The sequence below is a fragment of the Chiloscyllium plagiosum genome, chromosome 5, assembly GCF_004010195.1.
Source record: "Chiloscyllium plagiosum isolate BGI_BamShark_2017 chromosome 5, ASM401019v2, whole genome shotgun sequence".
Taxonomy (NCBI): Eukaryota; Metazoa; Chordata; class Chondrichthyes; order Orectolobiformes; family Hemiscylliidae; genus Chiloscyllium; species Chiloscyllium plagiosum.
Genome location: NC_057714.1, coordinates 81789146 through 81805708, shown reverse-complemented (window position 1 = coordinate 81805708; position 16563 = coordinate 81789146). Strand labels below are relative to the sequence as shown.

Genomic DNA, 16563 nt, shown 5'->3' with positions numbered 1-16563 from the left:
GGTCACAGTGTCAATACAAAATAAAGCTGTCGGGTATAAAATGGTATTCTTATTAAAATATACTTCAAATTTTATTTGTTGATGTGTTCGAAAGTCATTGCATAAACAAACACATGGATATTTCTTCTTGTTACCTTAGGAAAGACACATTTGGGATATTATGAACAATTAGTTAGGAGATTTATGCTGGTGGATTGCATCATCATACATACATCCAAATTGCTTCCTGCTGGGAATTACTTTCTTAATTCTCTTCATCTGACACAATGCTACACAAGGTAATTATATTGGTAAACTGAACAACACTTAGAATTCAATGGCAAGGCATTCCTGTTTCCAGTCTCACCATCAGGATAACATAATGCTCAGGGACCCACAAATGCCAAAGGCAGCGCCCAGGCAACACCTTTGGAGGAAGTGGCCATTTAAGTGTCATTGTTGGAATTTGCACCCAATTAACAACCGTGGACAAACTCCCACATCCCTTCAAACCTTGTGGCTGCCAAAAATCTATTAATCCCAGTTTTAAAATTAGCAATTGCTTTAGCATCAATTGTAGTTTGCAGAAAAGATTTCCAAACTTTCGAAAATATCTGTGTCTAATTTCCATATTTTGGGGCTTACATGATCTAGGGTACGCATGGGTGCTATATTTGTAATAAATAGAAATGATTTGGATGAAAATGTAGGTGGTCTGATTTGTAAGGTGGAGTTGTGTATTGTGAGGAAGTCTTAACTATTTCAGAACCCTTCAGGCGCACATGCAATATGAGCAGCCAAGTTTTTCTCTGTTAACAACTGATGTCATGCATTCGTTCATATAGTTACACTTATCATTACCCATCTCCCCAAGTCTCTGACTTCATAAATTTGGATGCTCTAGAGCTTTGATTATTCTCCCAAAATGTGTTATTTTCAGACTTGGAAGAATGATAGTCTGTTGCGTAGAAAATATTTGTCTTGGACTATCTTCCTCACTGTCTAATATCTGATTCTGAATGGGAAGATCTTTAATTTGACATTGCCTTTATGGAAGACAGTCTCCCTTCCAGAATGGGCACATGTTTTTTTTTAAATTAACCAATTTTTCTAATCAATCCACGCAGAAATGTTATTACATGCCTCTGGGAATTGAACCTGGGCCTCCCAGTCCAGGGGTGGGGGCACTACCACTACACCTCCTTACAGTAATTGAACCGTTCGACTTTTCTCATCTTGTTACAATGCTGTCGTCCGTGTAATTAGTGGACCATTGTTCACAATTTGCCTGTAGATTAATTGCTGAAGTAGCTAGACTTTAATTTCAAATTGTTGATTGATTTGGATTTCATATTTTCCCTCAGCAGTGAATTATTGGTATTCTCCTTTCTTTCTGAGTCAATGATCAGTTCTTTAGTTTTGCTGATGTTGAGAGAGAGGTTGTCTTCAATGCACCATGCCACCAAGCCCACTATCTCTTTCTTTATTCTCACTCATCGCTGTTCGATATCCATCCTACCATGGTGGTGTCGTCAGCAAACTTTTTTAATGAAGTGCAGGTGATATGCTGCTTCATCTAGAAGTTTTGTTTGGGTCCTTGGATACTGATGAGGGAGGAAGTAAATGGACAGCTGTTACACCTTCTGTGGTGTGCAGGAGAAGGTGCCATAGGGCTGTAGGGGGTTGTTGGGAGTGTAGGAGGAGTGAAACAGAATATCCTGGAGGGCACGATTCTTGCAGAACGCTGACAAGTGAGGGGAGGAGAAAATATGCCTGGTGGTGACATCCCTCTGGAGGCAGCGGCAATGGTGGCTGATGATCCTCTGGATGTGCTTGCTGGTGGGACGGTAGGTAAGGACAAGAGGGACACTAAAGCTGTTGTGGGAGCTTTTGTTGTTTCCCTTGAAATCATCAGAGTTACCAGCACAATTGCCTCATTGACAGTAATGCTTCTAAATTAAATCTATAGTTTGTATCCTAATCACCATGCAGTGTATGCTGTCATCTGTAAATTTTAAGAGAGAGAGAGAGAGAGAAAGTGTGTGCGTGTACACCTCTGATCTAACAAGAAGTATCTTGTAGTGTAAACAAGATTTGGTCGTTTCTACATTGTCATAGAGACTGTTGGGAGGACCTAGGTCCTGGTCTTCTCTTTGTCACCCATGAAATCCTACTTTACTCTCTCACCGAGTCCTCATGACATCATCATAGTGAGTATTGCTAATTTAACCAAGTATTTGCCCATATCCACTAGGAGATCAATCATTTTCATGCATAACGACACCTCAACAGTCATATTTACAAACAAATACATTCTATGTTCTATGTAAAGAGCAAAGCATCTACACACAATTCCTTTTGTGACTAATAAGAAGAAAATGGAAAATTGTCTTTCTTTATTGTGGAATTATAGTCTTAAACACTATTCACTAGCTTTAAAGATCATTTGGAAAATCATACTGATTTAGTTCCTTGTTAGCAACCCAGGAAAAATGCAACCTTTTTTCATTATTCTGTTATCTTTGCCAAAAAAACAATTTCCATTTTGTTCCTTTGGCAGACGTCTGTTAACAGCTATTGAACAACTACTGAGATGGTCGGCCTCATGAGATGTACACAAAACACCTCAGATAGTAACTAATTACGCAGTTTGTCCAAATTCCAAGGGCCATGTGTCTTGTTATTCAAGAAGACACACAATCTCATGAATAATTCAACCTGCAATACTGTTGTTACAAACATTCATTGAATAGGAATCAGATTCACAGAGAGTTATTGAAACAACACATTCCCTCAGACTGCAAGAAAAGAATTTGAAAAATGTGGAATTCCAACAGGAATTGCTTTGAATTACTAGGTTTAGGTCTAGTTGCAAACTTGGTAAAATAATGTAGGCACCTTTTTTTCTCCTGTGTATTAATGTTTAAAGATGAATAGATGAGGAAATTATTAGCAAGCTCACTTTAAAGTAGTAGTAGACTTCTCTACTTCCACCACCCTTACTGGTTTTCTCCCATATCTAAAATCTTTAACATCAAAGCTATAAGTTTCCTGCTGTTCCATATTTACACAATTTTCTGACTATTTCTTTTTTGTTATTGATGAGAACATAAGAGAATTCAGAGTGAGAAAAAAATCCACTTGCCTTATCAAGCCTGTTCCATTCAAAGTCTGGTGTCTTTCACAACCCAGACTTAAATACATCTGACCTTGTGTGTCTCCGCAACATTGGAGAAACAAGATACCAACTTGCAGAATGTTTCAGGGAACATCTCTGGGACACATACAATAAACAACCCCACCTCCCTGTGGCCATCCACTTCAACTCCCCCTCCTGCTCAGCCAAGGACATGCAAGTCCTGGGCCTCCTTCACCGCCAAATCCAAACTTTCCGATGACTAGAGAAAGAAAGCCTCATCTTCCACCTTAAATCACATGACATCAACGTCAACTTCACTAGTTTCCTTATCTCCCCTCCCCCCATGTCATCCCAGACGCAACCCTTCAATTCAGCACCACCCTCTTGAACTATCCTACCTGTTATCTTTCTTCACACCTATCTGCTAGCACCACCCTCTTGAACTACCTACCTGTTCATCTTTCTTCACACCTATCTGCTACACCCTCCCCTCTGAACTATCACAATCAATCCCCACCTGCATTTACCTATCGCCATCCCAGCTACCTTCCTCCCATCCTCCTATTTATCTCTCAGCCCACTTTCTGCTCCCTTTAAATTCCTGATGAAGGCCTTATGCCTGAAATGTCGATTCTCCTGCTCCTTGGATGCTGCCTGACCTGTTGTGATTTTTCAACGTCACACTTTTCGATTTATGAGTCCTTAATGCCAGTCTAAGACAAAGCGTTAGCTTTAAAAATTCATGATACTGGATGCCCTGCCAAGCCTTTACAACAGTGGACCAGAACAGTGATGTGTTCTTGCATCAAATGCAGATTTGTGATTGGCTAACATTCCAGTCCAATGGTCCACATTTTTATTTAATCTGAATTATTGTAGTCACATGTACCTAAGTACAATGAAAAGCTTTGTTTGCGAGCAGTGCAGGCAGGTCATAGCAAACAGGACATACAGATCACAGGGTGCTTAGACAGAGCGAGATATACAAGGTTACGGCTGCACATGAGGTGCACAAATGCAAGAATAAAATTAGCAAAATTGACATTATTTGAAGTGAGGGAGGTCCATTCATCAGTCTAATAACAGCAGAGAAGAAGCTGTCCTTGAAGCTTTTGATGCATGTGTTCAAGCTACTGTATCTTCTGCCTAATGGAAGAGGTTTTCAAAGATGTTCTTAATATGTCATTTCCTGATCAGCAAAATCTAATTTCTTAACTTTTAATCATGATACTTCACAACTTTCATAGCTGAATAAAAAATAGCCATACTTGTTTAGTGACCATTTTAACCATGAAATGAGTACTGATATATTTGCATCATAATTTGTCAGAATTTTTCTTTTCTAATGAAAAATGTTGAGACCGAAAGTTAACCGATGAACAATGCATAGCCACAATTTTGATTTACATCCTTCAAAACTGATGTACAATAAAAACTAATCCTTAATCCTAAAAAGTGACTCTCCTACTTTTTTCCATTCTGGAAGTAGGTTTTTTTTATCTGAATGAGCAGTGAATTGAAGAAAAAAAAACATTTGTGAAAGTCAAGAATTTCTGCTTCACCCTTTTGTTCCTTTTGAGACAGCTTCAGTGATCATTCCTCAGAAACAATTTTATTTTACATTAATTTCAATTTATGTGACACAGACATGTTGAAAAGTATATATGAGCATTTGGATTTCATAACACTGTATCACTGGGAAACAAAAAGGTGGTGAGAACTTAGATTGTTTTTGGCCAACACAGCTTCACTGACGTTTCTTGGTATATTTCAGTTTCCATTTCACTTGTTTTACCCGTATAAACAAAAAAAAATTGCAAGGTAAGTTGTGTCCTTTCCTCATTAGACTTTTTCTTCATACCAGGCAACATCCTAGTAAATCTCCTCTGAACCCTTTCCAAAGCTTCCAAATCCTTCCTATAATACGGTGGCCAGAACTGTACGCAATACTCAAAGTGCGAACGCCCCAGAGGTTTGTACAGCTGCAGCATGACCTCATGGCTCCAAAAGTCAATCCCCCTACCAATAAAAGCTAACACACTGTATGCCTTCTTAACAACCCTATCAACCTGGGTGTCAACTTTCAGGGATCTATGTACATGGACACCAAGATCTCTCTGCTCATCCACACTATCAAGATTCTTTATTCCTCTTTATTCTTTTTGCTCCTTCCAAAGTGAATCACCTCACACTTTTCCTCATTAAACTCCATTTGCCAGCTCTGCAGCTTATCTATGTCCCTCGGTAACCTGCAACATCCTTCAGCACTATCCACAACTCCACCGACCTTAATGTCATCCACAAATTTACTAACCCTTCTTTCTACGCCCTCATCCAGGTCACTTATAAAAATGACAAACAGTAGTGACCCAAAACAGATCCTTGTGGTGCACCATGAGTAACTGAACTGCAGGATGAACATTTCCCATCAACCACCACTCTCTGTCTTCTTTCAGCTAACCAATTTCTCATCCATACCGCTAAATCATCCTCAATCCCATGCCTCTGTATTTTGTACAATAGCCTACCATGGAGAACCTTATCAAACATGTTACTGAAATCCATATACACCAACATCAACCGCTTTACCCTCATCCACCTGTTTGGTCACCTTCTTGAAGAACTCAATAAGGTTTGTGAGGCATGACCTACCGTTCACTAAACTGTGTTGACTATCCCTCATCAACTTATTCCTTTCTTGAACAAGGGGACAACACTTGCTATCCTGCAGTCTTCTGCCACTATCCCTGTAGACAATGACAACATAAAGATCAAAGCCAAAGGCTCTACAATCTCCTCCCTTGCTTCCCAGAGAATCGTAGGATAAATTCCATCCCGCCCAGGGAATTTATCAATCCCGTCTAGTCGAATAGCCTGTATCTCAGTATTCTCTTTGACAGCATTGTCTTTTTCCAGCATGAATACTGAAAAATATTCATTTTGCGCTTTCCCTATCTCCTCTGACTCCATGCAGAACTTTTTACTACTATCCTTGATTAGCCCTAATCTTATTCTAATCATTCTTTTATTCCTGATATATCTATAGAAATCCTTAGGGTTATCTGCCAACATCTTCTCATGTCCCCTCCTGGCTCTTTTTACAGCTTCAACTTCTTTAGTAAACCACAGCTCCCTCGCTTGACCACTTCCTCCCAGCCTGACAGGTACATACTTATCAAGGACGCACAGTAGCTATTCCTTGAATATGCTCCACATTTCAATTGCTTCTCCAGCAATTTCTGGTTTTGTTTCAGATTTCCAGTATCTGCAGTTCTTTGCTTTTGTTTCATGCTTGACTCACTGCACATGTCTTGAAGAGTGTCCACATTACAGAAAAGGAGGTGCTGGAAATCTTAAAATGCATTAAGGCAGTTAAATTCCCAGGACCTGATCAAGTGTATTCCAGGATATTGTGGGAAGCTAGGGAAGAAGCCATGGGGTCCCTTGCGGAGATATTTGTATCATTGACAGCCATGGGTGAAGTGTCTGAAGATTGGAGGATGGTTAATGTTGTGCCATTGTTAAAGAAAGGCTGCAGGGAAATGCCTGGGAATTACAGATCAGTGAGCCTTACGTCTATGGTGGGTAAGTTATTAGATGGGATTCTGAGAGACAATGTCTACAGGCATTTGGAGATGCAAGGACTCATTTGGGATAGTCAGCATTGCTTTGTGCGAGGGAAATCATGTCTCACAAATTTGATTGAGTTTTTTGAAGCATGACCAAGAAAGTAGATGACAGCAGTGTGGCAGACGTTGTTTACATAGACTTCAGAAAGGCCTTTGACAAGGCACCTTATGGTAGGTTGTTGAATAAGATTAAATCTCACAGAATACAGGTATCCAATTGGATACAAAATTGGCTTGAGGTATAAAAGAGAGGGTGGTGGTAGAAGGTTGATTTGCAGACTGGAGGCTGTGACCAGCGGTGTGCCACAGGGATTGGTGTAGGTCCACAATTATTCATGAATTATATAAATGATTTGGATGAGAATTTAGGAGGTATGGTTAGTCAGTGTGTGGATGACACCAAGATTAGTGGTGTAGTGGACAGTGAAGAAGGTTACCTGGGAATGCAGCGAGATCTTGATCAACTGGGCCAGTGGCTGAGGAATGACAGATGGAGTTCAATTTACATAAATGTAAGGTGTTACATTTTCATAAGGCAAACCAGGACAAGTCTTATTCAGTCAATGGGAGGGCCCTGGGAGTAATTTAGAACAAAGTAGTCTAGGGGTACTGGTTCATAGCTCCTTGGAATCACAGGCAGTGAATAACGCTTGCAGCATACTAGCTTTCATTGGCTAGAGTATTGTGTATAGGAGTTGGAATGTCTTGTTGCATCTGCACATGAAGTTAGTGAGACCACATTTGGAGTACTATGTATATTTCTGGTCACGCTACTATAGAAAGGCAATTAAACTAGAAAGTGTACAGAAAACATTTACTCGGAGGCTACTTGGACTGGAAGGGTTGTGGAAAAAGAGAGGTTGGATAGGCTGGGACTCTTTTCCCTGGACCATAGGAGACTGAAGGGTGACCTTATGGAGGTACAGAAGATCATGAGAGACGATAAGGTAGATAGCCGACAGTTGATCCCCCCAGTAAAGATATATAAAACTACAAGGCATAGGTTTAAGGAGAGAGGGGAAAGATAGAAAATGGCCCAGAGGGACAATTTTCTTCACCTAGAGGATGATGGGTATCTGGAAAGGGCTGCTTGAGGTAGTGGTAGAAGTGAGTATAATTTTGTAATTTAAAAAACATATAGACAGGCATGTGAATGGAATAGATATGGATGGATATGGATCAAATGCAGGCATATGGGACTAGTTTAAATTGTGAAAACTGAGCGGCATGGGCAAGTTGGGCCAAGGGTCTGTTTTTATGCTGTAGACCTCTATGAATTGGAAGGGGACTAATATACTGGCAGGGAGATTTGCTAGAGCTGCTCAGAAGGATTTAAACTAGTAAGGTGGGGGGGTTGGGGGGTGTTGGGGAGGTGGGACCCAGAGCGATAGTGAGGAAAGAGATCAATCTGAGACAAGTACAGTTGATAAAGGAAGCGATTACATTACAGGGCATTGATTGGGCCACTTTTGTTACGTGGAATTTTGGTCTCCTTCCTATCAGAAGGATGTTGTATAACTTGAAAGGGTTCAGAAAAGATTTACAAGGATGTTGCCAGGGTTGGAGGATTTGAGCTATAGGGAGAGGCTGAACAGGCTGGTGTTGTTTTCCCTGAAGTGTCGGAGGCTGAGGGGTGACCTTATAGAGGTTTATAAAATCATGAGGGGCATGGATAGGATTAATAAGCGAAGTCTCTTCCCTGGGGTGGGGGTGTCCAGAAATAGAGAGCATAGGCTTAGGGTGAGAGGGGTAAGATATAAAAGAGATCTAAGGGGCAACTTTTTCATGCAGAGGATGGTTTGTGTATGGACTGCCAGAGAAAGGGGTGGAGGCTGGTACAATTGCAACATTTAAAAGGCCTCTGGATGGGTATATGAATAGGAAGGGTTTGGAGGGATATGGGCCGGGTGCTGTTAGGTGGGACTAGATTGGGTTGGAATATCTGATCAGCATGGAAGAGTTGGACTGAGGGGATTGTTTCTGTGCTGTACATCTCTATGACTCTATGACTCTAGACTTTCATGTGGCCCACCTTGAAAAAGTTTTGCTTCTCTCTCTGATAGGATTCCTGATCTAATCTTGTTCACCATCATTATTTTCATTGTCGTTCCTAGTGTTTGACAAGATATTTGTCAAAAACTTACTTCTGCAGTCACATCACATTCCTCAGTGCGTGCCTCTGGCTTAGACTTATCACACGTGGATTCTGACTGAAGCTTCATTGTTAGTGTTTAGAATCAACCCCAAATCACAAGGTCTCTCCATGATGTACAACATTCCTCTGACAACTGTTCTTACCACATCCTCAGATCCACACTCAGTGCCATGCACTGCCATCTGCACACTCTTGACCTCTCTCTCCATCAATAACACATAAGAGTTCTGAATAAGGGTCCCTGGATCCAAAACATTAACTCTGCTTTCTCTACACCAATGCTGCCAGACCTGCTGTGTTTCTCCAGCAATCTCTGTTTTTGTTTGTGGTAGATTTGATGTTTAGTCCCAACATAAGAACCACTTATGCACGCCATCTGATGTCCAGTGAAACCTCTACAAGTCATGATAGTATGTCATTTATTAGATAGGTCAACTGTAATGGTGCTTTTAACATTGGCAGCAACATTTGAACAAAGAATATCAATAGATTTCAGTACATATTGTTTATCTAAAACAGTCCATGATTGTGCCAATAAATCCTCTAGCTCGCCTGTCAAAGGGAGACACATTTCAACAAGTAAATTTGGTTTTACCTTAGTGCTGTTAAGCCTGCATTTGTGTGTTCCTCCAAACCATCCTTCAGTTGAACACTGGTCAATGTCCACATTTTGTAGATTTATGTCAACTCTAACAACGCCCCTAGAAGAAAAATAAAATTATTAATCATCATAAATAGATGGGAATGGTTACATTCATCCTATAATTGACCAATCAATTTGTACACAAATAGTGACCTGAATGTGTAATTATTTCACAAGATTTGAACCACATCATCTCCTTGAAACGATTTCTAAGGTTAATCTGATATTTTAAACTCATGAACTGTGTTACTGAAGTCACTACGATGATAAATCGTCAAGATATTCCTGCCTTTATACAACTATAATACCAGATTGCTGTGGTGAGGTAGCATGAAATGTCAGAAGCGGGATCAGACTTAAAAATTTCTCAAACAACAGGGCCCACAAAAATTATAAGATGAAGATGGTTTTGAGCTATTTTCTGAGTCACTGACAATAATCCCTTTGAAGACCACAGTTTATGTTGCTGCTCAACGTGGTCACAAATCAATGGACTGTATATGGCATTTGCTCCAAAGCTTGTACATCATAATTAAATTTGGAGGTTCCATTAATGCAGTTGGACCCTGGATTTCATGTTAAAACTCATCCTCTGCCTGAAAAGTTGGGGATCTCTGACTGTCCACCCAAGGGTCCCTACCAAGTTGTTGACAATAAATCATCAGTAGCCAGCATAAATTAGCTGATAAGTTACCCAATGGCATTTTCTTGTTGCTACCACAAATGTGTTTCAAACAGCTAGCACCCAGCCACTGATCTAGAACGAATAGGGTAGAACTTGCAGGACCGTGCTGCGCATTTCAAGATGTGACCTTCTCACCCTTTCCTCCAAGGGGTGGTAGGTAATGTGGGATGCTTAGTGTTAATTCCAATGCCGAGTTTTTGGATCTGTTGGGTTCAGCAGGAAAGGATCAGAGAATAAATAACAACTTAATTTCAGTTATGAGTAAAATCTTCCTGACACGTTTGTAGTTTATTAGTAATGGATTATGAGCATTTTCCATTCACTAAAAGAGGTTATTTGTTCCAACATGACTCTGACTCCTCTACAATTAAATTTTATGTCCATCTCGTTTTGGTCATTCATTGCAACCACAGTCTGAATCCGTTTTATCTCTGTCAGGGGCAGTTAGACCCTGCACCTGAAAGTTATTCATCTACGTCATCAATATATAAATAGATAATACTCAGGAACAAACTCATGAATACAAAAGTGTGAGTAAAAGACATCAAATAATTCCTGAATTTTTCAGGTATGCAGTGATGTGCTAAATTCAGATCCCACTAACATGGAGTCAATTGCATACCTGATAGCTTACTGCCTTATACCTAAACTCAATAGCCTGTCTACCACCATCAGAGGTACTAACACACAATTCTAAACCAGCTCTGCATCAATACTCAATCAGACATGATTGTCTATAATAGTCAACTGTTAAATGCATAAATTTGATGAATCCTAACTCATAAAATAGTTATGTTTTTCACAAGTAAAATGTTTAATAATTATTGGCATTAGTTGTTTGATATTCTGACTATAAATGGAGAAAATCTTCTCATAATTAACCAGAAAAATAAGTTGGTGATCTGGGCCCCCAAGTCACAAATCCAATAAACCTTCAAGTCCTGTGTCATAAAATTGCTGCACTCTCCGATCCTGCTTTGCACAGCATGTTCAAATAGAAGCACTGCACCATACCGATAAAAAAGAACAGTCAAAAGAATTTACAACTGTGTTTATAATGAGAACAATAATATATAGATCACAGGAGGCTTACTGGAGTAATCCTATTGCAATGTTCAAATGACAGCCAGGGTTGATGTTTTCATGTACCATGACATATGGCTTCATGTTCAATGTCACACTGAACTCCTTCATCTGATATAAGTTCTAATATATAGCCATGCAGCTGTATTGATTTTAAAAATAGAAAATATTGCCACAAATCTACATTTAACATATATTAACAATTAGAAGTGATACAATGAAGACTAATTTAATCTACAGATTCTGGTGAGAATGATGAACTGTCCTTACTTTACAGTTATGATATTTAACAATAATAGCTACTAAGTCTGATTTGCAGCCTCACAACTCACTGCAACTATTTTACTCTTTATATGGATTTCCTGTGTCTATGCCAGAAGAAGTCATTCGTTTTTGATGCCATATGCCTGGAAATGCTTTTACAGTTCTCTGTGCTCAAGATTATATCAGTGTTAATTGTATTGTGTTATGTGTCTATTATAGTTAAGCAAAACATGACTTCAGAAAGAAATCTTACCAGTAACAGGAAGCAACTCCTTAGGTGGCCACAATGTGGGAGATTTTTATTTAAGAAATGGTCCCTTTTTGTATTCACCACAAGCAAAGGTTTATGAGGAGAAGGACCTACTAAATGCTCCTCAGGCAGTCTGTCAGTATAACTAAATTGGCACTGAAGGTCATAAAAGATCATAATCGCATAACACTTACTGCTAATGCATGCTTCCTGCTGAAATATACTCTTCCATTCAGATCATCTCAAAAACCATTTCCTAACTTCGTTCTGAAGAAGGGTCACTGGACTCAAAGTTTTAATTCTGATTTCTCTCTAAGATGCCACCAGATATACCAAGTTTCTCCAGCAATTTCTGTTTTTGTTCCTTATCTCATGTCTTGTTTCAATGTATGTACCTGATCCTTTACAATATTTTGGTAATTTTTCTGGCTATTTCTGCATTGTCACTTTTTAACAGCCCAGTCATAGTCTTATGAGAAAATTTAGGAAAAATCAGCTTAACATGAAATAGTTACACCTGCTAATATGACAAATTTTGTACTTTATTCTGAACAGGCAGATGGGTACATCCACAAAAAGATGTTCTTAATACTGTTCTAATTATACAATGTTGTCATTATTACATGAAAGGACAACAAAAAATACATTTTATAACTTCATGGCAATTGTTGCACTGAATTAATTACAAAGGTGTGTACAGGATGAACTGGCTAAACATGTTGATGATATTTGACAGCTGCGTGACCTTGAATTAGTCCTGTGAACGTTCCTGCATGTGCCAAAGACGGCACAATCAAAGTTACTTTTCTGTACTGGCTATTTGCTTCATTGTATAAGAGAGAGAGTTTTGTTCTGAGGTTTTGGGCTTCACCTTAGACCGGGTCACGAATGGTGCCAGGAACACCTTCATACCAGCCATCGATGGAGGAGTTGCTAATGTTCAGGAGGGTGTAAGGCTCATTGCTTTCTTTTCCAACAGGTTTAATTAGAAGCACTAGTTTTCGGAGCGCTGCTCCTTCATCAGGTTGTGTGATTTTTGACTTTGTACACCCTGTACAACACCGGCATCTCTAAATCATGCTTTCTTTTCCATCTTCATTTATTACTGAATAAATTTTCATAGTTCAGTCTTTTATTTTTCCTTCTTTTTCCATCTTTTATTATTACCAAATAAATGTTCATATTTAAGCAAATATGCTGTTGTCAAGTCTTCTCTCAACCACATTTAACTGAAACTGAAAAGAACTGCTTGGAGACACCCTGTGTTCCAAGACAAGGTGTCATATATGGTCCTGCTGTTTCAAGCAAGTATGTTAGTACTGACATGGTTTACCCACTACAAGAAGTATACAGTAAAATGAGTTGTGCTCTGCAAATATCATTAGAGATTCAAAATGCCCTCCAAATCACCTGTACAAAAACTAAATCAATGTATACATTCATTTGTAAACCAGATTTAAAACATACTTGTTCAAAAAAAGGGAATTTTGTTTTATTTTGCACAGGAAGAAATAAAGCACATTTCAAACCATTGTAAACTCAGCTGTCATTTTATTGAATGACAAGCCTTCAAAGCATTTACTTAATCTATTATTCACTGATTCACACTGAGGCTATCCTAAACTACTTTAGGATAATAATTCTACATTTCTGTCAAAGAGTTTATATGTTCAGAGCTAAACAGTGTCATTCAATCCTCGCTAGAAAACAATAATTACTCACAAAGCAAACCCTTTTTGATGAAAGTTTCTATTTATCAAAGTATGTTTTATTAGATTCCAATCCCCCAATTTTAATGGATTAGGACATTGGGAGAGTTAGGGACCAGCATTCCCTTTAATTTTCTTAGTGGCTGGGTGGGTCTCCGAGGCTTGTGAGCAGCAGTAATTTCCAGAAGTGAAATCAATGCTGTGATTGTCATGCTGACGCCGATTATGGTGCATGGAATACTGGAGTGGCTGCACCTGCTCAAAGCCTTGCAACCTCCAGAGGGCATAAACTCAGGGTAAGGGGTCTACTAGTTAAGATAGAGTTGAGAAGAAATTTCTTCCCCTGGAAGGCAGTGAATCCATGGACTTCTTTAATACAGAGGACTACAGAGACTGGGTCATTAAGTAATCAAGGCTGAGATCAACACAGTCTTAATTAGTAATGAAATCAAGGGTTATGGGCAAAAGCCAGGAAAATGAAGATGAGGATTATCAGATTAGCCATGATCTCATTGAAAGTCAGAACAAACTCGAGAGTGGCTTACTTCTATGTCTTATGGTCCCACAATCAATTGCACAGTGAACGCAAGTCAGTCTGACATTGACCTGCACAATTCCATTTCAAACATTTTGTACTGTAACTTGCAGTAAGTATAAACAATGTGGTAAGGGATCGAGACATCTGAGCTCTTAGTGAATATGACACTAAATGTCTATTTCCTTAATCATTAAGATTTACGGATGATGAAAGAAATAGAAGCAATGGAGAAGGCTAAAAATACAGTCAAGTCAGCTAATGATGGACAGTAAATGGTGGAAAAGAATGGTAAGACTGAATTAAAATTATATTCATATTACAAACCAATACATCATACCTACAACACTGAAAGTACTTAATTGAGGATCGGAACCATGAAATGAATTGGGCCTCACCTGCACCTTCTAAGGTTGAACTTAGTCAAGCCTACATCATAGTACTCAAATTTGCAGAGATGTTGTACTGAGTGCATTATAAGGAAAGAAGAGGGATATCTCAATTGCTTACTTTAAAATGTATTGAATATTCTGATTACATATTGTGATACAGAAATAAGTGATAGATCAAGAAAGAACAGGGCAGTCAGTCTGACCTCAATAGTAGGTTAACTATTGCAAAATTTTCAGAGGGACAGAATTAATCTGTGCTTGGGACAGGCAGGGATTAACCAAAAAGAGCCAGCAATATTTCATTAAGAGCAGCTCAGGTCTGACTAACTTGGTTGAATTTTCAAAGACATGACCAGGTGAGTAGATGAGGTGAATATATTCGATATAGTCTACTTGGACGTCAGCAACACTTTTGATAAAGTCCTGCATGGGAGAATGATCATAAAGGTAAGAGCCTAGGGGAGCCAAGGAAATTTGGCTAATTAGATCCAGTGGCTGATATTTGAAGGGTAATTTTGTGACATTAAGTCTGTGTCCAGTGGGGCTCCATAAGAGTCAGTATTGGGCCCCTCTGTTGCATATATAAACATTTTTAGGAATAGGAGGGTGGATCTTTAAATTCATGCATAGTATGAAAATTGATATGGGAGGTGAATAGTGAGGAGAATACCCTTAGATAACAGCGATACTGGGATTCTTGCCTTTATTAGCCAAGGCATGGTGTTTAACAGCAGGAATGTTATGCTGGAACTGTATAAAATGCTGGTTATGGCCACAGCTATTGTGTGCAGTTCTGGAATCTGTGTTATAGAAGAGAAGTGACAGCATTGCAGAGAGTTGAGAGGAAGTTTACCAGGATGTTACCTGGGCTGGAGAGTTTCCATTATGAAGAGAGATTGGATAGACTGGAGTTGTTTGCTTTGGAACAGAGGAGACTAACAGAGGACATGACCGAGATATATAAAATCATACAGGAAGGAACTAATCCCCTTGGTGGACAGATTAATGATGAGGGGCATAGATTTAAGGTTAGCAATAGCAGGTTTAGAGGGGATGTGAACATTTCCTTTTCACTCAGAAGATGTTGGGAATATGGAACTCATTGCCTGAAAAGGTGTTGGAAGCAGAAACTCTAGTAACATTGAAGAAGTACTGAGATGTACACTAGCAATGCCAAGGCATACAAGACTATGACCCAAGTACTGGAAAATGTATTTAGAATAGTTAGGTAGCTGTTTGCACCAGTGTTAATTTAATGAGCTGAAGGGCCTTTTTCTGTGCTTTAGGCTTTGAGAACAGGAAGAAGACCATGAAACTGACGGCAGGATGGTCATGAACTCACTTACTAAAGAAAGCAGATACAAGTCCCATAAGGGTGTGTCATTGAACCAGTGTTCAGTATAATTAAGATTGGTCTCAGTGCCTGGGCAGTGTCCTTCTGTATACTCTAGCAAATCCCTTGAGTAATTGTCATGCACTGTGTTCTACACAACATTGTGCAGAAGTGAGGCATGCTGAAGCACTGAGCACACATTGGCTGCAGAGGAAGCAGAGGAGAAGTAAGAAGAGCAAGAGAAACAGCAAGGAGAGAAAGATTATTGTCTTTTTGACTATAAAGTTCAATTAGCCACTAATTTTAGACGAATGTAACACGCACATCCAACTCTCTATTCTCTATGGCAATCAACATATTGCAAATTCCATTAGCCCAAAGCAAATGATTACCAAACAATCTGGTGTCTTCAAATCACAAGCGACACTGCTTCAGGGAAGCAGAAAGCTAGAACAACAAGGATGCAACCTAGAGTCAGCCATGACCAAATGGATTCTGGATCAGTGATGCTGGAAGAGCACAGCAATTCAGGTAGCATCCGACGAGCAGCAAAATCGACGTTTCGGGCAAAAGCCCTTCATCAGGAATAAAGGCAGAGAGCCTGAAGCGTGGAGAGATAAGCTAGAGGAGGGTGGGGGTGGGGAGAAAGTAGCATAGAGTACAATAGGTGAGTGGGGAGGAGATGAAGGTGATAGGTCAGGGAGGAGAGGGTGGAGTGGATAGGTAGAAAAGGAGCTAGGCAGGTCGGACAAGTCAAGGGGACAGTG

The 16563-nt window shown here is 39.5% G+C and overlaps 1 protein-coding gene across 1 annotated transcript in view; it reads right to left on the bottom strand.

Annotated features, from left to right (window-relative positions):
* The window catches only part of gpr158a (G protein-coupled receptor 158a), a 674726-nt gene that overhangs the window by 530508 nt on the left and 127655 nt on the right, over window positions 1-16563 (bottom strand). The window contains exon 2 of the mRNA XM_043690479.1: window positions 9498-9603. Within this exon, the coding sequence (XP_043546414.1) occupies window positions 9498-9603 (106 nt within the window). The remainder of the gene's footprint in view (window positions 1-9497; window positions 9604-16563) is intronic.